The sequence below is a fragment of the Cuculus canorus genome, chromosome 1, assembly GCF_017976375.1.
Source record: "Cuculus canorus isolate bCucCan1 chromosome 1, bCucCan1.pri, whole genome shotgun sequence".
NCBI lineage: Eukaryota > Metazoa > Chordata > Aves > Cuculiformes > Cuculidae > Cuculus > Cuculus canorus.
Genome location: NC_071401.1, coordinates 77,844,889 through 77,871,944, shown reverse-complemented (window position 1 = coordinate 77,871,944; position 27,056 = coordinate 77,844,889). Strand labels below are relative to the sequence as shown.

The 27,056-nt window shown below is 39.2% G+C and overlaps 1 protein-coding gene across 2 annotated transcripts; it reads right to left on the bottom strand.

The window, feature by feature from the left end:
- Positions 1 to 244: 244 nt before the first annotated feature.
- Positions 245 to 26,788, bottom strand: PRPS2 (phosphoribosyl pyrophosphate synthetase 2). 2 transcript variants are annotated; one of them, XM_054054754.1, is made up of 8 exons: positions 26,585 to 26,788; positions 15,165 to 15,348; positions 12,633 to 12,653; positions 8,999 to 9,097; positions 7,803 to 7,927; positions 5,157 to 5,330; positions 2,199 to 2,358; positions 245 to 1,246 (listed from the first exon to the last, which is right to left on the bottom strand). In XM_054054754.1, exons 1-8 carry the CDS (start codon positions 26,704 to 26,706, stop codon positions 1,154 to 1,156), a joined length of 978 nt encoding a protein of 325 aa, XP_053910729.1. In that variant the 5' UTR covers positions 26,707 to 26,788; the 3' UTR covers positions 245 to 1,153. The 2 variants fall into 2 exon arrangements, with proteins under 2 accessions (XP_053910729.1, XP_053910736.1); XM_054054761.1 differs by lacking the exon at positions 12,633 to 12,653.
- Between the last annotated feature and the right edge of the window lie 268 nt (positions 26,789 to 27,056).

Sequence of the window (27,056 nt, the reverse complement as noted above, 5' to 3'; positions counted from 1 at the left end):
GGGCTTTTTCCCTTCCTAGAATCCATTACTGATTGCATTACCAGTACTTAACCATAAGCTTTCTCAGCATACAAGAGGCGAAACTGTTTTCACAATTATTTTGTTTCTCTAATGTTGAAGTATTTCAAACCAGTTAGTCTACCACAGTTCACTGGTTGCCCAGTAAAGTACTGTGGCACTCTATAATAGAAATCTGAAGATCTATTGACTGTGCAGTTTGAAAACAAACAAAACAAACAAGACGGTATTTTCAGATATTTTTTAATCAAGTAAATGTAGGTAGAGACCAGCTTGTATAAATATATGTGTGTTTATATTTGCTGTTTGGACTTTTCATAATGAAGCTTTATAATATAGGAACAAGTGCTATGAAATTATTCATATGATCACAACCAAGACATGTTAAAAAAAAAAAAGAAATTTAAACCAAATTTCTCATGATGAAAGATTGATTCTTATTATTGAAACACATGCAACGAATCATCCTAGGAATACCAAAACATTAATCTTACAACTGAAAACAGTTACTGCACAGAATAGATGTTAAGCAAATGATTTAACATAATGAGAGTTTAGAAGAGAAAACAGCAGCCACATATATCTTGTGGAAAAAAGAGGATGAAACAGTTAATACTATGGATGTGTCAACAGTTCCTCAAAATAAAGATGAAGTTTACATTCTGTTAGGGCTTACAAAATACTATTCATGGTAGTTAAACCAAACCAAACCAAAAATCTATCAGCTGCTTGCCTGACAGACTAATAGATACAAGAAAACTAAGCCTGCAGCATTTAGCTTAACAGAGAAAATGATCTTACGTGCATACATCCCATTAAGTTCTATGAACAGTTTGTAGTTCTGTATGGCAAAATTTATTTGAAGCAGCAGTTTAGCAGAAAGTGAGGAAAGGTACATAAAAGAGAACCTATGCATTCTCTCTGCAAGTCTTGTGTTGCATAAAGTTCCCGCAAGATGGGAGATTTACTGCCCATTTACAAAGAACAAATGGCAATTACATGACAAATATAACAATCAAACATACTAGCTCTGGAATTGCACAAAAAGATACTAATTTCTTTTGGTTGAGATGCATTGTTAAAAACAGTGCTAGCTGAAGGAACCTTTGCAAAGATGCAATGTAATCTCCTGCAGTTACAAGGGGACATGACTGAACAGGTAAGACACAGATTCACCGTTGTGTGTTCTTCGAATTGCCTCAGCCAAGATCATGGAAATGTCAATAAACTGAAAAAAAAAATCAAATAAGTTTTCCAAGATGTCAAGAACAATAAACTCTGCAGTTTACAAACATATGAACATTCAGTTACCATTGTGCTTTCTTGCCTCTTCTACCATGTAGAATAACATTAAAACATTAGGTACTTAATATATACATAAGAACTATGAAGTACCAACTAAAAAATCGAGCAGGAAAGTGTTCAATGAGATTGCTACGCAGGCGTGTACTGCTGAAGACTTCCAGCACAGGGCATGTTGTCAAAAAGAAACCATTCTAGCCATCAGATGGCAGTGTCCACTTGACACAGATAGAGTTTAAGGGAAGCATACCTTTTAAGTGCTCGCCTTGTATACTAAATACTAAATAACTGTGAAGATTTTTAAAAATTCGATGTTTTTGCTTTTCTTCACTCTAAGGAAAAACTCCAAAAGGGGACATGACTTCCCAGAACAATATCATGTAAAAGCTACATTTCGTAAGTCAGCTCTGTATTTTCAGTTTAGTTTTTGAAAACAAACATGCCATTGTTATCCTGAGCATTTTCATTAGAGTATTTAAAAAAAAAAAAAAAAAAAAAAAAGTTAAGACTAAGGTTTCTGTAGCATCCGCAATACAAAAACTAACTTAAGTTCCTATACACAAATATTGTTCAATAATTATTGATCACCCCCCTACCCCACACTGCTCCCCAACAAAAAACCCAGCCAATTTCACAATTGCTACTATTTCTGTCAGGCATACTCAATCCACTGCAAATACCAAATATTTTGTACTATCTGAATCCTCTTAAAACAGCTCTTTGGCATGTTTTAGCTAGCTGCTCTATAAGCAACAAAGATGCACAATGGGATTTTTTAGAATATTATTTTCCTCTCAAGGCACAAATTCTAGCATCAGTGAACAGTAAAATACAAATCCAGATTTCACACAAATGACAAAAAAAATATACCACTATACCTGAATTTTTGGGCAGTGTTTCATTTTCTCTTCTTGGGGGATTGTATTAGTTACCACAACAGCCTCAAACGATGCATTATTAATCCGAGAAATAGCAGGACCAGAGAAGATGCCATGAGTAAGAATGGCATAAACTTTAGTGGCTCCAGCAGATACTAGCCTGTGGAAAACAAAGGAAAAATGTGCCGTGATGCATGTTTATATACATGGCTATAGACAAAGCCAAATACAAGCCTCTGTAAAAAACATCTTACACACAAAATCATCCTGGAAGCTACAGGAGGATAAATATCTATAAAACAATTCAGACAACTTTACACTTTGTCAGTTTATACGAATAAGTCTCACAAAAAAACCAAACTCCAACTGCTAATTAAATAAAAAAGTTCTTATCAGTAGCAGTGATAATAATTTAAAACACTGCACTTTTGACCATATCAGCACAACATACAAGTGAGCTCCAGTACAAGTCTTCTATCTTAATCAGGCAAAAATGAAGATGGCTGAATGGCAGTATTCACAACTCCACTATTTTCCACCTTTATTTTCATCTGCAATTAAAACAATTCTGCTTGAAAATAGTTTGATGAACCACAGAATAGTTCGGGTTGGAAGGGACCTTAAAGATCATCCAGTTCTAACCCGTCTGCAATGGGCAGGGACATCCCACAGGATCAGACTGCCCAAGGCCCCATCCAGCCTGACCTTGAACGCTTTCAGGGATGGAGCAGCCACAACTTCCCTTGGCAACCTGTTCCAGTGCTTCACCATTCTCATGGTGAAGAAATTCTTCCTAACGTCCAGTCTATATCTGCCTCTCTCCAGTTTACACCCATTGCCTCTAGTCCTATCACTACAAGCCTTTGTGAAAGGTCTCTCCACAGCTTTCCCATAGCCCCTTCAGGTACTGAAAGGTCACTATAAGATATCCTTGGAGCCTTCTCTTCTCTAGACTGAACAAGCCAAACTCTCTCAGCCAGTCCTCATTTGGGAGGTGCTCCAGCTCTCTGATCATCTTTGTAGTCCTCCTCTGAACCTGTTCCAACAGCTCCATATCCTTCTTATGTCGTGGATTCCAGAACTGGACACAATACTCCAGATGAGGTCTCACAAGAGAGGAATAGAGGGGCAGAATCCCCTTCCTCGCCCTGCTGGCCACAATTTTGATGCAGCCCTGGGTACAGTTGGCCTTCTGGGCTGCGAGCGCACATTGCCAGCTCATGTCGAGCTTTTCATTAACCAGCACCCCAAGTCCTCTGCAGGACAGCTCTCCATCACATCATCCTCCATTCTGTACTGAAATTGGGGATTGCCCTGAGCCAGGTGGGTCTTCAAGGTCTCAGTTTGTAATTTATCCGCACAAGCACAGCAAGACAGGAAAAAAGACAAAATCACAGAAACAATCTTATTTTGAATGACTCAACAGAATCAATATTTTCTGGTCATTCTCAGCATTACATTTAGTAGCTGCAACCTACAAGGAAGAGGCACTATAACAAGGGGGCAGGGGATGCACCGAGGGTGCATACTTAAGTTTGTACTTAAGCAAGTCAAACTGCTGTATCTGAAAATACATTTCTTAGTCCATCTGCTTGATATGCATCTAGGTTGCTGGGATAAAAAGAGGTCTTGCTTTGGTGAGCAAGTCTAATTAAGCACAAAGTACATCTCGCCTAGATTTCATATAAAAGTCATTTGCTAAGGAAAATTGTGATTTTTATCTGCAAAGGGCGTAGCCTAGAAGCATGGCTCGGGTCTGATGCAGATTAGTATGCAGAAGGCAAAAAACTGCACAACATCCCTTTGTAAAATGCCATCAAATTTTCAAAAGTGAAAAGAAACCCAAGACCATATGAATCCCCCTACCACAAGACAGTAAACTCATCAGATGAGCTGTACTTCAAACCACCAACAGTATTGTTGAGCTAACTTAAGATTCACCCTGTTGCTTTGACACTGTGTCCTACAGGATTCTCCTGAAGAAACTGGCTGCTTATAGCCTGGACAGGCATCCACTTTGCTGGATAAGAAATTGGCTGGATAACCGGGCCCAGAAAGTAGTAGAGAGTGGAGTTAAATCCAGCTGGTGGCCAGTTACAAACAGTGTTCCCCAGGGCTCAGTATTGAAATCAGTTCTGTTTAATATCTTTACCAATGATCTGGATGAAGGGGTCAAAAGCACTCTCAGTTAAGTTTGCAGATGAGACACCAAGTTAGGTGGGAGTGTTGATCTGCTTGCAGGTAAGAAGGCTCTACAGAAGGATCTGGACAGGCTGGATCAATGGGACGAAGCCAACTGTATGAGGTTCAACAAGGCTAAGTGTTGGGTCCTGCACTGAGGTCACAACAATGCCATGTAACACTACAGGTTTGAGGAAGAGTGACTGGAAAGCTGCCTGGTGGAAAAGGACCTAGGAATGCTGGCCAATACCCGGCTAAATATAAGCCAGCAGTATGATGAGGTGGCCAAGAAGGCCAACAGCATCCTGGCTTGTATCAGAAACAGTGTGGCCAGCAGGACTACTAAACATACATTGAACACTGGGGAGAAAATACTTTTCGATGTTACATCTAGTAAAGCTTTGTGAAAGACTGCCTATGGAGAGTGGAAAGGCTCCATGACAAGGTTTAAGAAGATAATGATTTTCTATATGTCATTTCTGCCTTGGAACTGAAAAATGCACTAGATGGCCCAAGGCCCTTCCAAGATATAACTGTTAATTTATTCTGTCCACTGTCTAAATACAGAGAACGTATTTCTGTAAATGTTTTCTCAATTCCATGTTCTAAAGGACACAGCTTGATCACAGGACTGTGACGCATAGATTCAAGGATCAGAGCGACTTCATGCTACAGAGGTCAGGTTGGGTTACAAGCATGCAGGACACAGCAATTACATTCATTGCCAATCTGTAGGCTACAGAATAGCAAGACCATGTGCCAATTCATAATACTTACTTGTCTGCTGCATGACATATTGTGCCACATGTGTCAGCCATATCATCAACCAGAATTGCTACTCGGTCTTTCACATCACCAACCAAGACCATCCTGTCCACTTCATTTGCCTTCTTTCTTTCCTTATGAATGAGAGCAAATTCCACATTCAGTCTGTCAGCAATTGAAGTAACTCTAGGTTAGAAAAGAAATACATCACATTTAGAGAATTATTTTAAAAGAAATAACAGAATCATACATGCATTTTTGTAATAAAACAGTTTGTTTTCTGGCTTTAAAATTACCACAGCACAAACTTCTATAAATAATGAGACAGGGCATATACAACCTTAATTCACTGGTAATAAATACAACCAGAGTCCAAAGCTATAATCCAGAAATACCTTTTTTATTGAATTGACTTCATTTTCATGTCATTAAGTGCCTAGCTTTGAAAACATTTCAGCTATTCACAAGCTTTTAATTAAGCTGCTGCAACACCTACTCACACTAGATAATTTAAAGTAGAGGTAGCCTCAATTCTAAATCTACAGCAGCATGCACTTTAACATCCTAAATGAAAATACCAGTGCAGGAACCTGAAATCAAACCAAATGGAGAAAACAAACAAGTTAATAGTGATTAATAATTCCTTTAGCAATACTTGGCTTGTAATCAAGTACCTCACTTAATTACTAATTCCCTTAGCAATACATCTGCTCGACAAAGATCTTTTAAAGCTATTCAGGGTGACCTCTGGTGGCCAGACAAGCCTCCAATAACAAACTTAATTTGTTACAGAGCTCTGATTGCATTTTTCAGGTTTCTTTTAGCTGGTAGGTACAGACACAGGAATAAACACCACCATGCTGGTGCAACTTTGTAGCCTGTCTTTTTTTAGACTACTTTTAGACCCTTAACATGATTATCAACATGAACAGTTAGAGAATACAGTTTCACTTCTTTACAACTGAAATATGAAGAAGTTGTTAGTTCTTGGATTCCAAAAACTGGGTGATAAACAAAAACCCCAAATGTTTACATTTTTTGTGAACAATACTGTAGCTTCACAGCAAGACTCAATGCCTCAAAGGTGTTAAGGTATGACTAGAATTTGAATCCCTTCCTTATTTCAGTCACAAAATTTAATAAAGTGGGAAAAAACCCAAGCAAATGATAAGGAACAAAAAAGAATTTGAATATTTCAAATGAGTGCAAGAATATGTATTTTTTTTTTCTTTAATGCTTAGAGTCAAATTTTAAGACAAATTTCCTCACATTCTGTTCACTTTTAATTAAGCCAGGTATTATATTGAAGGTTTACATGTTTTAAATAGAAAGGCCAAACCATTTTCTTTACATTACCAGAGGTGAAGGAGAAATTGAATTCAGTGAAAGCGACATCTTTCCTTACTTTAACAGTAACTGTATGGTTGTATTAAAACAGAAATGTACCAAAGATAGACTCTGTCTATGTTAAATACAGTGAGAGTGGTTCCTCAAAAAATAAACTCTTATGACCAACTTGATAATATACAAATATTTGGTGGGTGGGAGGGGAGGAATTCCATCTCTTGACTTGAATTCTAAACAAAGGCTATATTTTATTTAAAAATACAATACAAAACAAAAGCAACTGTGAAAACAGTATTCAGATAGGAACAAAGAAATTTAACTGACTGAGTCTCACGAATTTTAGAATACTTTATATAGTTTAAATTCTTCACAACTTTAACTTCACTAATCTACACAAGAATAACTTTGGAGTTTTAATCAGTCTTATTTTTCTGTTGATTATTAGGACATAGACAGTCACAACAGACCCCAGGACTTCAATTAAAATCAAACTATGACAGTCTTTCATATTTTTATCCCATATTGCATTGCAAATTTTTAAACTACTATGACCTTACAGGATTCTTACTTCATTTGTCTTTGTTCTCATTCAGTTTTGTAGCTGCAGCATGACCGAAGAAACTCGAGAATAAGCATTTCGCCTCAATGGCACACTTTACCACCTCAACAATAAGTGATTCTGAGCTTTTGCATTAGTTCATACTCAACAGACAGCAAATAAAAGACAGTCTGCTAAATTAGTAATGCACGCTGCAAATCAAGAAACACACCAATGAACTAAGCTTGGTTCTATTTTCACCTTTGGCCACTCAAAACACAACTTCATTCCCTTTTAACTAGTATTCACAGTGCACAACTTGAGGCCAATAGGTTTAAAGCAGGAATGCAATAACAAAGAAAAGAAACACGACTGAAGCAAGCTCTTACCTAAATGCCAGCAGGTACAGTGTGGATAGGCCATATGCTTTGACAGAGAAGGATAACTTAGGCAATTCCAGAGCGAAGCAGAAGAACTGGACTAAAGAAGCAAGCAGCAGGAAAAGTCTCTTCCCTCTGGCAGAGGGATTCAGCTAATGAGGCCATATCCACGGAGAAAGAAAAATATTTTCTTTAGAGTATAGAAAGCCCCTGGATGTTTTTAAGCAAAAACAACATTGAAAGAATAAGTTATTCTGTTTCTACAATGCAGTTGGATTCATCAGTGATGTACCCTACATCCTGCACAAATCACAGAGGAAAAAACGAAGACTAAAACTACTTCATTAACCATTAACTATATGGAAAACTAATAGTTCTAGGGTTGTATAGTACCTTTTTGCACCACCCGCATCAGGTGAGACTATGATACAGTTTCTCCACTCCAAAATGTTCTCTTTAATCCACTGCAGCACTGCAGGTTCTGCATACAGGTTATCTACTGGAATGTCAAAGAAACCCTAGTCCAAAAGAGAAAGAGTTTCATGAATATATGTTTATGCCTTACCTGGAATGAAGGCACAGGGAAAGAATAAAGCCTTTGTCTTTTGTGTATAGCAGAACTTCACTTAATATTTACACTGACCTAATTCTGCCCTCTGCTATTACTATTAAATGAAGAGGAAGTTCGACAAATATTAAGGTCTCTAAAAATCTCACCCAAGAACAGTGAAATAAAGAACATCTGTTCTGAAATGATATAAAAATCGGAGATCATCTTCAGTTGTTCAAGTAAATTCATGATTGTGAAAAGCTCCCCCCCTAAAAAAAAAATCCAGTGAGCCATAAATTTCAACTGCTTGACAGTAGTATCTCAATATGGGGAAGATTCATTAGTATTTCTTGAGCAGCAGAAATGGAATCTCTTTTTGCACAAGTTGTAAAGATAAGAAATGTGTTCGACCACAAATGAAACTACTTTTTATTTGCATGACAGCCACCTAGCATAATGGGAAATTCTTATTAAGCAATACTAGAACAGGAAGAGACAGTATTTTCTAGAAATAACAAAGTACCTTGAAAAGAGGTACACATGAGAATGACAAATGATGTCTGCTCTGTGTCTGGAAAAAAGAATATTGTGATTTGCTGGATTCAGCAGTAAACCAGCTACACGTTGCCAGTCTCCGTCTCCACTTCTCTGAAGAGAATATTGTCCCCTTCGCTGTAACAACAAAACTCTATCTAGGGCAACACTGTAATTTCTGACCAGGTCAAGATTAAGAGAATTTGCCTCAAACCAGTATATTTTGTGTTCTGGGAACTTTTACACTACACTTCGCAAATTCCACTGAGGGCTCCAATGCACAAGTAATTGAAGTACCTGCAAAATCACCTAATAAAATCAGAAGTGGTCTCTTTCAAAAAGGGAATTTAATTAGAAACAGGTAGTAAGATTTTCTCCGAACTCCAAGAATTACACTTCTGTATATAGCCTTTCAAAACAATGAATACAAACAGAGAATTAATATTAGCCTTTCACACCAATTCAGTAGAGCCCCAGGCCACAATTAGTAAGAATCGATAGTTACCTGGATCTGAGAAGCGTGCAAGTCCATGGTGATGATGTGGTCAGCCCCTGCAACTGACAGCATGTTGGCAACAAGTTTTGCAGAGATTGGAGCACGACTCTGTGGAATAAAACACAAACGTTTAAATTTTAAAAAGATTTCAGCTAGATGCAAGGAGTCAGGAAATCAGCTACTTTTATTGATTTTTTTTCCTTTAGAACATTCAGAATCTAGAAGTGAAGAGCTCCAAAACTTTAGCTATACTAGCCTGTCAATAGCTAGTCTTGTTACTGGGGAAGTTGAAACTCAGCAAAACATTCAGGAATACCTAAACCAATTTGCACAGTCTGCCTGATAATGCTTTGTAGTAATAGACTAACAGGCTGATAAAATTTGGGATATAATTTTTCAATTCTTCCATTTAAAACTTTCAGCTAGCTTTTCTATAGCAGAAAGACAATCTTCATTTCCCTAAGCCACTAGCCTACATTAATATCCAAATCTCAAGCAACAATCCTGTTCTAAAAAACACCACCAAAACCAAAGACTGAAGGCAGAGGGAACCCAACTTTTGAAAACATTGTTTTAAAACAAAGTTAGTATCAAGTATTTCTTCACAATAAGTAAAGCTTGTAATAGATCTGTTGGCAGGGTCTCCTACCCCAGCCTATTTTATTCTTTTTTTGCTAATTCAGACTTAATTGTTGGATGCAATTAGGAGTCTAGAATTCCCAAAGAGGAGTGGTGGGGTAGTGAAAAAGACAGGTGGAAGGAACAAAAGAAGATGTAAAAATCTAATTAGCAAAGTTAATGACAACATCAAGAGCTTTTTAGAAGTAACAAATATGCAGAACAAACAGCAACACCAAAACAAGAAGAGGGAAAATAATGATTGTAGGATATCTCTTCTTTTTGTTGAGCAACTCCAAAGTTTCTTCAGATTTTTTTTAAACTCTGAAAAAACCTATGCTGCCCTAGACAAGTTTCTCTGTAACAGAAACATTAAATAAAGCCTCCTGTTTTCTTTTTGCCAACCTTTAAATAAAGCTAATAGCTGTCAGTAACATTAACATAAAGGCAGAACTACAATTCAGAGGTTCCATCTTGGGCTCCATTTTTTTGCTGGCACAGTGTTCTCTTCTCCTACATCTCTTTATCGAACAGCCTCATTTACCCTTCTAGGAACCTCACATCCCTTCACCCCATAGACAAAATTACAGAGTATCTCTGCTCTCCTTCCACTGATGCTTAAGAGCATAACCTAAAATAAGCTGAACCACTGCCAATTTAACCTGGATGCTTTTCTGTCTGCATCATATTAAGAAGCCGGTATTTTCCTCAACGCTTTTGCTAATTTAGGCGGAAACCTGGCATTTCTGTTTAAACTTTCATATTGTCAACATACTTCCAGAAATGAAACCAAGATGTTGCAGTCTTTCTTACGGCTGGATCAAGTTTATTATCATCATTACATTCATTTTGAAACTCATCCCTTTTGTTTTTTTTTGTTTCACAGAACATCACATCCATTTGGTCTGTGTAAAACCGATGACATATGCAACAGCCAGTACTTCCCTAGGTCTCTGCAATTCAGACATATAGCTTCCGTAAGAACTTTCTACCACTAGCATTTCAGTGCTAATCATCAGTGTGGATGATTTTCCAGTTACTGAGGACTATGGTGCTTCTCATTTGAGTTCAGTCCCGTAAGGTCCAAGTTGCCCAAAGCTTTCTGGGTATTTCTATTATTAGCAGTAAACTTCTGGTTCACATTATTCAAATTCTTGATCACTTAAGCTCATCTTATCAGTACAAATCAACATTTTGAAGCTGGGCTTCAAAACATTCTCAGATCTCTCGCATCATGTAATAAAACAAAGGTTTAGTTTGTACTGTTTATTGACTCTATCACAATGTTCTTTTATCAGCTCTTTGCAAAGATCCAGTTTGATGCTACAGCTAAGCTGGCCTAACTGATGATGCTGAAACCAGTGGTTCGCTTCCCTGTCCATCCCATCTCTTCTCTCCAGGCTACACACTTCCAGTACTTCCCTTATGCTGCACACTGGGACTTGTCTGAACCCACAGCAGCCAGATGAGGCAACTCAAACAAGAGAAGGTTAAAGAACATGGCAAACCAGGACCACACGCTCTAGTAGAAATAATCAGGCTAGCTGCTACAGGCAAATCTCATTCTTCCCAGAACATGGTTTGCCATTTCCACTCCATTCACCACACTGAATTTTGCTTTTAGTTTTTTTCTGTTCAATATGAACACCACTTAGCTTGCCTTATGTATCAATAGCATGAGTATTACCACCACAAAAAAAACCTCAAAATACTTCCCTGCATCAAATACTAATGTATACGTTACCAGTTGTTACTTCTTTCAGCTGCTGGCCTTGCAGGCTTCCTTCCCAGAAGGAAGAACTTGAAGGTTTTACCACTAGGTAACTTTAGCAGACATGCACAAATCACAGATTGCCTACAGAGGGTCTTGAAAGAAAAGACAGCCACACACCAATACCTGTTTCTCAAGAATGGGCTAACAGGAGATTAAGACAAATGCAGTTTGCGGCTATCTGACAGTTTCCTTTACACAAAACTGTGCATTAAAAAAAACACACGACATGTTCAAAAGGATTTATGATTTGGTTGCTTGCATAGGAAATAAGTTTTGTGCTATAGTATGATCCAAATTGAAAATGATTTTAAAATCAAAGGAAGTATATTTATGGGAACCTCAGATAACCTGGCCTCATTATTCAGAAACATGGATGACAAAAGTATATGAGAACAAGATTTTCTTTATCTCGGACTTTGTAAGGCTTGCTTTTGATCAGAGAGGCAGAGAGGCAAGAACACAGATTCACAGTATTCATTGTTCCATTATTTGACACAATTTGAGATTAGTTGCAGAATTATGAGTGTGAAGTGCAACATTACATTATGTACAGAAAATAAATTGTAAAAAAATTACTGAGTTTTTAGATTCTAAGCAAAATTCCCCAGTTGTGTATAAAAAGTTATGTAAGTGATTTCTTCTTTGTGATGCATTATAAATTTACCCACAATTCTCAAAATTACCAAGGGCAAGAGTGGAAATCCACAAAGCTAATATAAACAACCTCATAAGAGTAACTATGCAAATGACAGGTAGCTGAAAGTAAACGTTGTCCATCAAAATTAATGTTCTGTTGCCTTTAAGCATCTTATTACATTGCCTTGCTCAAAAATGCATCACATGCATACTGTAAAAAAAAAAAAAAAATCCAAGAAACCCTGAAGATTTATAACTGGAACTTTCACTTCCAAGAAAGCCAGTTGTGGAGTATATGGATACTCAATGTTCACTAATTTATTACCTAAATTTATTATTTGGAAAATGAGACATGCTTTGAAGCTTCAGAAGTTGACAGCCATTATCTTGAACGTCCAGATAAATTTTAAACTGGAAGGTAGGAGATTTCTAGTAGCAAATTATTCCACAGGATTACTGTCATGGCCTAGGTGAAACACAACTGAAATCAAGAAGTGAAACTGAAAATGTTCCCAGTTATACATAATGTAGCCCAGTAAGTTTCACCCTTTAAGGCCACATTAATGGAAATGCATAGTGTTAGATTTTTAAAAAAAAAAAAAAAAAGATACCTACCCAACGCTCCACGGACCCCTTCTACAAATCAAAAAAACAAAGTTACATGAGCTGTAGAATACCAAACTCACCTGTCACTCTACTCCTAACTTTTCTCAAAGGCACCTCTGCAGCATCCTACATAAATGTGTCCTGCTCACAGCTTAAAAGGTTAGCGTTATTAGAGGATGCATAAATGCAACTATGGCCAAAGCAGATACACCTAAGCTAATTTTAAATTAGCTAGCTTGTGTATCAGATGTATCCTAGTTTATTGCAGAGCTTGATTGTGTCTAAATTAATTTACCAACGTTTCTACAATTCCCAGCCACTTTTAAAATTTCCGTTTATCATTTAAAGCTAGTCCAGGTTTCATCCTAAAATTTCCAGAGTAGATTATACAGACCTTGCTTAGAATTTCTGCAAGGTCCTTTCCTCAAATAATTACATCAAGAGCATTTTCATTATTCTCAGTGACTACAGCTGCAACAGAGGCATGAGGAATACAGACTTATTTCAAGCAGCAAGGATTCAGTCCATTTAGTTCTTCATGGATTAAAGTCAACAATTCAAACCTCAAGCCAGCATCCAACTAGTAAAGGTTATACTGCTTCAGCTCATAGTCAAGGAAACTACAGCAACATCCTTCACTGGATAGAAGAAAATGTGTGTATAACCATAGGAGGAAAATAGCTAGCATTTTACTGACACTTCAGGCAGCATACAGAGCTGGTGCACTCAACATGGGTCAAAGACCAAGTGATGTGATGCAATCCAACAGCAGGAGGAAAGATGTCCCTGTCAATAAGCTGCCCAATGTTGACAGCTATATTATAGCTTATTTTGCAACATGGAGGTCAACTACCAAGGTTAATTTCCAAACATGCAAACATTTTCTCAATTGCAAAACAGAGGTTAAAAATAAAAAAGAGAAGAGAAATGGCTTGCCTAGAATTGCAGAGCTCGGTGAAGAGCCAGAGAACACTCTGGAATAATGCTCAAAATCTCTGTTAGCGCCTTAGTCACTTTCCAATGCAATTAATATTCACATGGCATTTCCAAAAAGCAAAATGCTCCTGTGCAACATGCTGGGCTACCACACTGATGGTTTTAAGTGGAAGTCTGCCGCATAGATTTTGGATACCCTTGACAAGCCATAACCTAGATAAATGGAGAACTTGGGACATACTTATCCTTTTCCCACGCCAAGGGCTTACAGGATGGTCTAGCAGAATCTTCCAATATGAATTTGGAAATCAAAACAGTTTTTTTCTTCCCTTTTTTCACTTCCCTTTCAAGCTCTTTTGATAAAAAGAACTCTTTCAGAAGAGCATTATTTAATACAAAACACAGCAAAAATGATGTTCCAAAGGATGTGGGCAAAGCTACCATCTAATTCCTGAATCCATTTTTGGAAGTATAACAAGTGGGTCTTGATAATATTAGTATGGTGTTAGAATGAGTATGCTAGAAAAATAACTTTTCTGTATTTAGTTTTGTCCTCAGACATGACAGGCTGAGCATTACATATTTTGCAGTATCTGCTATTATTTTTACGTTCTGCATTACTTCTCAGTTCTGTTATGTTTTATGTAAAAGAATAAAGAACAACAGAAGGCTTTCAGGATGGTTTGCTTGATGCTCGAACCGAAAGAGAGGGGCAGTCCATTCATGGAAAGTATTGGAGAGGGCAATTTTCAAAAAAGACAACTACTGCAAGCCAGACCTAAAAGCTGAATTCACATTTATTCTTGTTAGCTCTTTTCAAGTGAGTTTAGGTAAAAATAACATCCACATAACATATTTGAGTTTTTTTCTGCATATATACAGTAGAGATAGGAAAGTTTATTTCTGTATTTTTTCAAATCAAACTGACTTGGATAAAGAGTTTGTTACTGTGTTACCGACCTGTGTTGAGGTATATTCCTCAACTACTGCAGACCAAATTCAAGAAAAGGGCACTAAGATCACAAGAGTGTTTATGGAGTTACTATATAAGTTTTGGTCTGCATCAGTAAAAGCAATTATTACAGATATAAAAATTTCTTTTTATCTGTCTTGAAGCATAAAATACTGTTTTTATTAATATTATGTATTGCAGATTTAATCATTTCCTTCCATATGTCTTTCAGTTTAACCATATAAGGTAAACCCCACCTACATAATGGTTGCAGCATTTCAAATTTAGGATTTAATGCTTGAAATTAAAATTTTTAAAAAGGGTGCACTCTCTTCATATATAAAGGTTTAAAAAAAAAAAAGTCTAGAAAAAGCAGGAAAAACAGTCCCATAAGGCGAGGCTTGCTACAGAATATGATGCAATATGCCACATGCAAAGGATGCACCTGGAGACATATCAGTTATCAAAAACACAAGCAAAAATTGTTTATTATCTTACTCCAATTACCTATAGAGGGAACTTTTTACTAAAAAAATAGATAAAACCCCTCAAATCTTTCAAATATCTTGAATGTTTATGAAAATATGTTTCATCTCCAAAAATTTAAAGTTAACAACCTGAAAAAAGGGCTTCTAAAATTACACATTTCTTACCTTGTCTTTTTTATCTTGCCTGGCATAGGGAAAACATGGAATTACAGCAGTCACTCTGGAGGCTGACGCAATCTTGCAAGCATTGATCATGATGAGCAGTTCCATTAAGTTGTCATTTATTTCTCCACAGCCACTCTGGATAATATACACATCTTCTCCTCTCACGCTTTCACCAATCTCTACACTGAAAACGCAGGAGATGACCATTTAAATGCCTGAATTACTGGGAAGTATTATTAAAGAATAGAAAAAATAGGTTTGTTTTAACAAACTTTCACAGGATTATGCCCATTTAAAGTAATTTTTTTTACAGCAACTTGCATAACTGTCCCCTTGTTACAAAGTTTATTTCATTATAAGCCAGTCTAAAATGTACTTCAGCCTAAATATGGTCTTTGTAAGTACAGCACTAAACAATACGCAGTTGTGGCTATAACACTGTCACAGCTCCCACTGTTACTACATACATTGTCACATACACATTTCCACACAAGGAAACAACACGTTTTATACTACTTTTTCGGTTTAGTCTCTATATTGTGTCCTTGTCGTCTCCCAAGGAGACGACCATTTAAAGAATAACCTAGACAAGTACAGAAAAAAAACGAGCCAACTTTAGAGCATTAAATACTACCTGTATCAAAATACCTCTGTAAAAAGGGCAAATCTTTTCCTGGGATAATGAAGACATTACTAACTTTGAGAAACTACTGTGTGTTAGAAAAGACACATAACTAACCGCAACCAAAACCCAAAAGTTTGGTTAAATTTATACTGTGATGTCCAAGTATTTTTTTAAAACAGAATTTTAGAGAAAAGTTAAGAGGGATGCTCATCAACAGCTCACCATGACTGAACAATTCTCATGTTGTATCAGGCTTTATATTTGCTCTAATTGTGCTTACGAACTTTGGTTCCTTATGACAGTGTCTAAGAGTTAATTTCTTCTTACACAGATCTCAAGACAAATTCTGGCAGTTATCAGTGCTCACACCACAGAGCTCAAAAATTAAATATTGTTTATAAATAAATAGGAAAATTAAAACAAATCAGATGAATGTGGATTCTTTCTCAATTCTAGACCCAAGCAAGAGAAATCTACTGTTGAACCATACTAACTTTTCACACCTGTTACTCCAAAACTTACTCATAAAATAGCAGCAGACTAACCTTCATTTTTCCCTGAATTCATACACAACATACAAGAAATGGACAGACTTCCTAAATAATAAGGCAATCAGACCTTTCAAACCCACGATGTACTAAGTTAGCCTTAACTATTCAACACTAAAATATCTTGGTCCCTTATTTAAAAGGTTGTATCTTTACCCAAGACACAAAGAAGCAAGAGCTTCTAGATGGAAACTGTCCCAATGACCCAGATGTGGGTAGAAGAATTTCTCTGATGTGTCCTTCAATGCTGAGGCTAGTTCTAGTCAAACACAATCCAAACAGCTATCATTTATCAGCTTTCAGGGTGCTGTATAAGACTCATTAGCTTTCTGTAGACACAAAACACAGAAAGGAATTTACTGCTTAATAACATCTTAACGATATGCAAACATTTGATTTATTACTATCAAGATAGTTGAGTCTATGCACTCAGTTCCCCTATTTGACTCCTCTACAGTCCCAGAACAAGCTATAAAATCAACATTATTTCCCTTCGTAATTCAATATTTTTTTTTTGCCTAAGAGTGCTACTGGCAGAATTTCTTATGGCCAAAAGAAAGCGAAACATCTAGCAAACACCATGATGTCTGGAAGGACAGATGTAGTCAGTGACAGTGTCATCTGCAGATATGTCTGTGTTGATCCAGCAACACTTTTGAAGGCTTTTATCGTGGCACAAAGACACTATTTTGTGGTCATACACTGTTATTTCCCTCTCCAAGTTTTTGATCAACAGAATAGGGCTGTTCAGAGAAAACTTTTTTTATCAAATATTTTCTTAGTTTTCTTTCTGGTTTGGAGCCGAAAAGATTTTGGTCAATATAACAAAGTTCAGCAAGACACTAAGCATATTTCATAATAGAAAGAACTCATCAGGCTTAATTAGAAGCCCTACCAGAATCAGCTCTGGTATCCAAGTACCAGTTCTGGTATCAAGAGTTCCACTTCTCAGAAGAATAAACAAAACTCAACGAATCAAGAAACCTGTCATTGCTACTGAACAAATAAATCCAGCTCCAAGTAACGCATCTACCCACTAGCTCATGGACACAGCCTCAACCAGTAGATTCTCAATTACCATTTTTAGGGCTCTGAAAAATGATAATTAGCACTTGACTCAGTACTTATACAGATCTGCTTAATAACAAGTACTGTCACACACCACACCTTCGGAATAGGTTCAAAGAGGGAGACCACCACATGCAAAAGCTATACAGCACCTCTTTCAACCCATGACTATGAAGTTACTCTCCAGTTCTGGAAATTAACCTAAGATTCATTACAACAGAGAATGAAGTAGAAAAAAACTAAAAAGAAAACACTGTCATTTTTCAGGGGAGAATGTCATTGGAGTAACAAAGGAGGGCAGATTTTAGTACTTGGGTAAAAAAAGTTAGCACTAGTTTTGTAGACATATTACATAATAAGAACAAAACTTAACCGATTGACAAAAATACACAATCTTAATGTACACTACATACCAGGTTACTGAATTATAACACTGATTTGTTTTTCTCCTTTAAAAAAACCCAGTAATTTCTAAGCCCACTGCTAAGAAATAATAGGTTTCAGAAGGTCAAGAAATACATTCTGAGATAAATATATATATGGTTAATACAATGGACCATATATATGTGCTTCTTACATTTCCACTAACTCCTATCTTTTCAATGACATTGCGGTAGCAATAACTTTTTCATCTTGTAAACAACATAGAAAACAAATTACAGTATTTTCTCTCTTTATGCATTTGAAAAGCTTTTGATTATGCTTTTCAGGCAAGAATGACATACTTATTTAGCACATAGAAATGTGAATGTATGTGTAGAAGTATCTAGAAATACCTTTGTGGGTGGGCACTAAAGTTACATGCAGACTAAAATAAATCAAGCTTAAATTAATACTTTCATAGCACAAGAGTAACCTAACTAAAGATGTCAGAGAATAACTTAATGTAATTATTGCACAAAGGTCTTCTCCCAATCAACTGGGAACAGCTGTGCATCAGATTAGTATCTCTCACTGCCTGCCTTCTCAAATATTGGTATTGAGAGGTATTGTGTAGCCCTAACCTACAGACAAACAACTGCCTATCGAGTCTCACAGTAAAAACCAACCAGTTACTGTTGTGCATATTCCCATCAGACATAGTCTGTACTAATGGCATAAAGGGGGGCGGGCTGTTACAGGGAATGGGTTGGTGTTAATTTGGAGGTGGTTGGCGGTTTGGGTTTTTTGGATGGTTAGTTGGTTCTTTGTGGTTTGTTTTTTTTTTTAACACACCCTCAACTATAAACAGGCAAACAAAAAGATACTATAAATTATAGTATCAGATATCTTAAGTATTGTACCTCAAACATCTACTAGAAAATACTAAGCTAACAGAAGTCAAACTTTGTGACAGTTATTAACATTACTACTAAATACCACTTAGACCATTTATTTCATGACCTAATTAACTGTCAACCCATTTCAGGGGTTATTTAAACAATTTCACATAGTGAGGACATAGAGGAAGGACAAAAGAACAAGCTCTTGCCTCAAGATTACAAGCTCTGTTTGTTTTATGCAATTTAATCAAATTCACCTATTTGGTAACACTCAGCTTAAATAAACTTCTTGTTCAAGAAGAGTCAACAGAATCTGTACATTAAAAGCCCTTATACCACATAACTGTGTTTTAAAGTAGAAGTTATAGAAATCAAGAGCCCACAAAAGTAATTAACTTTATGTGAGCCAGTTGCTGGGAATCTACAAGCACAAGGCTCCAATGGGAAAGATACACATAACTAATTTTTCATCATGTCCCGTCCTGAGGTTCAAAACCCACTTACATTAAAAACATATTTCAATGGCTCAAGCATTCATTACGAAAAATTCAAAATCAGGAGTAACAGCAGGCTGAACTCTTTCTGAACTAGATCTGTAGTACAACTGTGGGAATTTTAAATCTATACATCCTAAATAAAAAAAAAACCACACTGTTGTGGGGAAGCACGAGGACAAATATGCAGAGCAAAATGGTAAATAATGGAATGCTATAACTAGGATCCTGTTCAAATCATGCACTTAAAGGACTCTGTACTTTTTTAAATAATCACAACAAATTAAGTTTCTAGCCATAGTTACAAATAGTAAGATTCCTCAAGCAATTTAGGTGTCAATAAAGTAGATGTGTACTGCAGGCACTTTTAACAACCAGAGAAGAGGCCAAAATTTAAGGTCTAGAGTCCTCATACAGTGTGCAAAAAGAATCAATATCTCAAGTGATCAAAAAATCCACAGTTCATTGAAACCCAGCCAATGGAAAGTACTAAGCAGAGGGGAGTGTTTGACCTCTTACCTTTGGGAATCTATTTTGCAGAGTGAAGTATTTTAATGCAAGACCTCCAACTTGCTGGGCAAATATTTCAACAATATTACATAACAAAGTGGGTACCAGCAGAACTCAAAGCAATATAGAACCATAATAAAAATAACGGAATTGGTTTTAAGTCTATAGGTATCCCCTCAACTCTAGGCTCTTCCATTTTGATTAACAGCTCCAAGACCAACCTCCAACTAGATCTTCATTGACAAATGTCCCATTCTAATGGTGGGACAGGCATGGTAAGCACCACAAAATGGAAATAGCTTCTTACCCTCCACTCTGTTGTGCAGTCTGCCACTGCAAGGGGTAAACATCTTCACTTGAGCAGCTCTGTGTTGAGTTACATGCAGTCCAAAAAGAACCCTCAGAAATTTGGAAACAAAGGTCTAACAAGACTACGCACTTGTAGACGAGTCTTCAAAGGCTGAGTAACAAGTGCTGCAGCTAAGAACATGTGGCATCACCAGCCTTTATTCACTCAGGTTATATTTTGTTTTTAAATTTCAAGCATTTGCCACCTACTTAAAGATAAAAAGCACACAGTATACAGCAAGGCCAGTAAAGTGGACATCTCAAACCAAGAGTTTTTAAGGATTTTTGGGCCTTTTCTAGTTCAGAGCAATGAACAACATGATAAATGGCCATATTTGCTGCATATTCAATTCCTTATATACACAAAACAAGCACAACATGCAATCTAGAAATAATTTTTAACTTATTCAACCAAGCTGGTAAAATCTGTTTCTCCAGCCTCCCCTTGCTCATGACAGCATAAGCAGTGGGGAACAAGAGAAACAACTGCCCCTACTGCCACAGACAGAGCACAATGACTCCAGCTGCAAATCACTCTCTCAGCAGCTGGACACTTCATATCCCATTATGTCCCTAATCCCTACCCACTTTCAGTTGGTTTATCACCATCTTATCACCTGAGCTTGCTTGCTCCACAATTAGGGGTCTGCAAACACCATAGCCATCTACTCCATTGAGGGTGATGAAGTTCACGGCCCCCACAGCAGCTGAACCCAAAGGATCAGGGTACAGGTACACTACAGGGTAGTGAGGTCATGTCTCATCCAAGACAACTGTAACAGTAAACTTCGAGGGCAATGATGGGGAAACAGGAGAGAAACATTACAACTCAGTGCTGAATTGTATCCCTGCATCCCTGATATATTGCAGTGATAGCAAAGTTTCCACATTTGTTTCTGATGGTTTCAATTATTTACTTCACAGAACAAAGCGTTTTCATTGCCCTGCTTTGTAGGAAGTATATTCACATCCATCCTTGTAAGAATTCTCCAGGGAAACATCAACTATTTTTTCTTATTTTTCAAGATTAAATTTCAGTACAAGATACCAAATTTTTTTTATTTACTTAAAAATAAAAGGCCCTCATATCAACAACAAAGCTTTTCCCATAAAGCAGACAATGTCCCTTTGTAGTCAACTCATTTTCCTCTGTGAAAGCTCAATGGCATGCACTTAAGTTGATGTTTCTGAAACAACCCAGCTCCAGCAGATAAACAAGGCTGCAGACAGACAGCCTCCACATTCACATATGCCAGGTGGGACTTCAATTCCCTTACTCATAGATCTGTCAAGAACTGCAAGATGACTCAATTCAGTCAGTAAACCTGATGGGAAGAAGTTAGAAGGCTCATGGGAATAGGTGGGAGCACTAATTTCTTCCACTGGGAGAGATGCGTGTAAGATGATGCCATCTATGACTCTAGTTTATCCATTTTGAGAGTAACAAGTATTATAAGGACAGAGTTAAAATAGTCTTTACAGAAGCAAACATACTATGAATCGTAAGAAAATATATTTAAGAAATGTTGTACATTCAATAATAATCTTTTTCTCATCAGCTAGCTCACTAAAAATACCTGCACTGGGATTTAATTGTGTATCAACTATAATTAAATGCCATCTCAGTGTATTTGTAGACAATTTTGTGAAAAACTTAAGAGCATTTAATATCCGTATGCTTCTGTCACATGTCTGTTAAACAGTTTCCCAACGCTGAAGCTACAACAATCACGCCTGTTTAAGGACTTCCACTCCCTTCCTCTTCCTTCAGCCTGCCAAACTCTAGTGACAATGGTTAGTTGCCAGGTTTGAAGAAGATAAACTGACTGAGCTCCCACTGCAGCCCTAGCCTTTTGCCAGATAAGCAAGAAGGTGGTGCCACCCAAGCTCCTACACTGTGGCTGGCACTTAACTGACACACAAGCTTTGAATGCTAAACAGAGTTATCTTTCACAACCAGACATTGAGGACTTTGGTAGTCAGCTGAAGGAAAGCAACTGGACTATTGACTTTGGTAGTCAGCTGAAGGAAAGCATTTCTATACAGTTTAGATGGAAGGTGCTAAAAAATAAGGCAGTGCCTACCAGCTATTTCCCTCGCTTCCTTCAGCACAGGCATTTCTCAATTCCAGATCTGTGGGAATACTGAATGTCTAAATCTGAAGAGAACTCGGATATTGCTAGATATGCTGGTCTCAGTATAAATTAAAACCAGAAGCTTTTCCCATTTGAAATGTTGGGAACATAATCTGCCCATTTAGCCAGAGTTCTTGTCAGTGGTGGTCCTACCCCTGGCTAACTTCAGGGTAAGGCTTTAATTTCTCAAACACACTTATATCTATTAGAGATTGGCACTGAGACATAAATCATCTTCGAGACAAAATATAATGCAAAATATTTAACGGCTCTTCCTCCTCCATTCTGTTCTGCAAGGCAGACTAATGGCAGTGCTCAAGTAACCAGCTTCCAACTAGCACCCTTGGACAAGGACTTAAGCCTAGGGCTGCACACAGTTATCAATTTACACACAATTTACATGTAAGAGAATGCAGCAAACAGCAAAACAAGAGTTTTTAACAAAAGGTGAATCTTCTCTGCAACTTGCTAACTTAACAGATCTGACAAAGCAAGAGTCTGTTGACCCTCGGGCCCAGGCTTATCTGTTTGCACAGGGGTTTGCCCCAGCGTCATTGGGACGGTTTAAGTTTCTTTGAGCATTTTAACTGTAAGGTTCTATATTCTGTAATAGTGCAAATGCATTTCATAATGCCAATGCACTTGTTTGTAAATTTAAAAACGCAACAACAATACAAAGAAACAAACAGACAGTGATGGATTACCTTTATATAGGAAAAAAAAAGTTTTGCTTACATACACACACAAATGCTATACAGACGGACTGAAAATCCAGAAACCTCAGCAAAGGGCCATTGTAGCATAATCATATCAACTTCAGCTGTAGTTTAATCTCAAAGACATTGCTGAGGAATTCTTATTGCTATTAATGATTTTTTTTCCTAAAAACATCAGTCTACAAAACTGGAAGGCCAATATCCTGGGGACATTGAAAAAAATAGCCAGTAAAAGCATTATATAGTGCATAAAACTGTACTTGCTGAAAGGGAAACAAGAATTTTATTTTAGAGCCTCAAAAGCAAGAAGTTGTAAAAAAAAAGAAAACAAAACCAAACTCTCGAGTTTTTGAAATGTTAAGGCATTTTAAGTTCAAGGAAAACGAAAAAAAAAAAAAAAAGGCAATGCCAGCCTCAGTGTTGCAAGAGAAGCAAACAGAAAAAGTTTAGATTAGTTACATTCCTCATCTCTATACCACACTACATCTCCACTTGCCTAAGAAAATAAACTGGCACTACTAGGTTAGCCAAAGCACTGGCATGCTGCAGGCACCACTACCTACTTGTTTAGTGGCAGAGGCCAATATTGCACACCTGGAAAAATAGGTGGAATGGCAGCCTAGAGACTACTGTCTCCTGAAGCCTAGAATTTAATTAACTTACATCAAAAACAAATATGCAAATTTGGAGGTAAATTTCTATTTTGGATTAAATTGGAATCAATCTCTGCTTAACACACAGCAAACAGCAGAACTACAGATAAAGTGTCTCTGGAGTTAAAACGTTAAAAAAAATCAGACATAAGCTAGCAAGAAAGTCATGCAACCAAATGCACAAGTTAAGTTTTATCATGCAGAGAAGAGATCAAAGAGCAATAAAGTGAGTATGGGGCTGGAAAGACTTGAGAGAAGATTTAAACCTTCATTTAATCAGGAATGAATAGAAGAGTTAGAATGTGCAAACATTAGGTTACATAAACACCAATGGAAGAGGGTTTATAGTAATGCCAGTGAGCATAACTAGAACAAGACCAATTAAACTGAGAATGCAAAAACATTGACAGAATAAAAGAGCAAGCTTTGCAAGGGCACTTTTAGAATACACCATGTTAATCTTTCAAAGGAAGCAATGAAAACACGCTTGTTTGGGAGATTCAGAACGAGAACAGATAAAAATAAACATACAATAACCTCAAAGACTAGTCAGCTACCAACATTGGGAAATTGTGTTTCAGTATCAGCCGGCAGCCTCGTCTCATACACCTATACAGAGAAGTAGTTGCCCAGTCTTATCGGCTCACAGGATGAATATATAGCTGCCATCTTAATTTAAAATTCTTCATTAAAAATGAATAAGTAAAATACGTGGGTCAGAAAGTAAGACGACAAACTAGTAAAGAGAGACGATACTGGTAGAAAAAGCACTGGCAAGGGCATTCACAAAGAGTCAAGGGGAACAAGCCATCCCCACGGCTTTATGCAGGATATTTTCACTGTTATCAGAGTCATTTTCTGCATCTGGCTGGCCAGGAACTTAATACACCTGCACTTTCAGTAATAATCCAAGGCCATCATAACAACTAAGGTATCGTCATGAAGGACAGTCTTAGACTAAGACAGGGAGCCACACAGGAGCTCTAACTGATCCATCACACACAGGAGCTCTAACTGATCCATCACACACAGAACTGGCTGCTGCTGTAAAATACAGACCAGTCACAAGAAATCCTGAAGTGTGTTTTACTCCAGGCTTTTTATCAAGCATCTAATCCATCATCACCATCTTGTTTTTATATCCACTCACGTACAGACCTACTTATGGAACTGCATAATACACTGTAATTCGTAAAATCAAGATTATTATCTTTATAGAGATAAAGCTGATCAACCATTTAATTAACTATTTGCACACAGTGGGAGGAACCTCAGGTTGCAGACAAGCTGCCTGTTGCAAATACACTGCTCACCCCATAAAAGAATGTTCTTCATAGAATTACAGAAATGTTTGGGTTGGAAGAGGTCTTAACGACCATCCAGTTCCACTCTCCCATCAGACCAGGATGCCCAAGGCCCCATCCAACCTGGCCTTGAGCACCTCCAGGAATGGGGCATCTACAGCTTCCCTGGGCAACCTGTTCCAATGTCTCACCACCCTTATCGTGAGGAATTTCTTCCTAACATCTAATCTAAATCTCCCCTCCTCCAATTTAAAGCCATTCCCTTCATCCTGTCACTACATGCCCTTGTAGAAGGTCCCTCCCCAGCTTTCCTGTAGGCCACTTCAGGTACTGGAAAGTCACTATGAGATCTCCCTGGAGCCTTCAGGCTGAACGACCCCAACTCTCTCCTCCGTCCTCATAGCAGAGCTGCTCCAGCCCTCTCATCATCCTTGCAGCCCTCCTCTGGACCCATTTCAACAGTTCCATATCCTTCTTATGTTGGGGATTCCAGAACTGGACACCACTTCAGGTGGGGTCTCACGAGAGCAGAACAGAGAGAATCACCTCTCTCGACCTCCCTCTTCATGGAGCAGCCTGTGCCACCCCTCCTCAGACCCAGGAGCTGCCAACAGAAAGCTCCAGAGCAAGGTGAGCCCAAGCAGGCATGGACAGCTCTGCCGGCAGAGGGAAGGAGAGCCAGCCAGGAATGAGTGCTGGGGGTACCTGGGCAGGACACAGACCCCTAATCACGCCGCACCCCTGCGGCTGCACCCACATAGGGCAAGGGGCACCCGCACCAGAGCGGCGGCACCCACAGCATCCCCAGATGCTCTCAGCACCCCACCAGCACCCCTCAGCATCCCCCTGGACGTCCCTGAACCCCCAGCATCTCTCAGCATCTCCTTCATCCCTAGCACCCTCAGCATCCCCACCACTCCTCAGCATCCCCCAGCACCCCTCAGCGTCTCCAGCACCCCTCAGCATCTCCAGCACCCCTCAGCACCCCTCAGCAGCCCCCGCACCCTCAGCATCCCCAGCACCCCCCTGCACCCCTCAGCACCTCCTTCATCTTCAGCATCCTCAGCATCTCCTGCATCCCCAGAATCCCCAGCACTCCTCAGCATCCCACAGCACCTCAAATATCTCCTGCATGTCCCAGCATCCCTCAGCACCCCTTGGCATCTCTCAGCACTCCTCAGCATCTCCTGCATCCACAGCACCCCTCAGCACCCCCGTAATCCCCCGCACCCTCAGCATCACCCCCACCCTCAGCATCTCCTGCATCTCCAGAATTCCCAGCACGCTCAGCAACCCTCAGGATCCCTTTCATCCCCAGCATCTCCTGCATCACCAGAATTCCCAGCACCCTCAGCACCCCCAGCACCCCTCAGCATCCCCCGCACCCTCAGCATCTCCTGCATCACCAGAATTCCCAGCACCCTCAGCACCCCTCAGCATCCCCTTGACCCCCAGCATCTCCTGCATCACCAGAATTCCAAGCACCCTCAGCACCCCCAGCACCCCTCAGCATCCCTCAGCACCTCCTGCATCCCCAGAATTCCCAGCACCCCTCAGCACCCCCAGCACCCCCCGCGGGGCGTGCCGGTGACGCCAGCGGGACGCGAGCGCAGGTACCGCCGCGCCGGTCACCGCCCCCTGCGGCCGCGGGAGGCGCCGGGCGGCGAAGGGGGTGCGGGTGGGGAAGGGAAAGCCGGGGGTTCGGGCGGAGGGGGTGCCGGTCCCGTTGCGCTCTGCCCTCCCCCGCCCCCACGCACCTGGTCTCCTGGTTGCTGAACTTCTTGGTGACCACCTTTCCCAGCTCCAGCCCGAGCCGATCCGCCACCCGCTGGGACAGATCGTGGTGGGAGCTGCCGCTGAAAAGCACGATGTTCGGCATGGCGGGGCGGGAGGGGAAGGGGGTGACAGCGGGAGGGGGTGTCGCGTCTGCGGCGGAGGGCAGAGAGAGACAGAGAACGAGGGGACCCTCGGTGCGGGGTCAAATAAGCGGCGCGGCGGGCCCGCCCCCTGCCTGCCTGCCTATGGGAGCGGGGCGGGACGGGGCACAGGTACCGCCGGGAGCCGCGGGGGCGGGGAGCGCTCCTGCCCCATCCTCTCTTTCCTCGTCCGCGAGTCATAGAATCGTTTGAGTTGGAAGGGACATTAAAGATCATCCATTCCAACCGCGCCTGCCATGAGCAGGGACATCCCACCAGACCAGGCTGCCCAAGGCCCCATCCAACCTGGCCT

Bases quoted from the DNA above. Each gene is read 5' to 3' on its own strand.
- PRPS2 (XM_054054754.1), bottom strand. From the start codon at position 26,706: ATGCCGAACATCGTGCTTTTCAGCGGCAGCTCCCACCACGATCTGTCC. The intron at 9,098-12,632 runs GTAGGTATCTTT...TTTATTCCACAG, and splicing joins AGGGGTCCGTGGAGCGTTGG to AGTCGTGCTCCAATCTCTGC. The intron at 7,928-8,998 runs GTAACTATCGAT...CTTTTGGACTAG, and splicing joins TGCACGCTTCTCAGATCCAG to GGTTTCTTTGACATTCCAGT.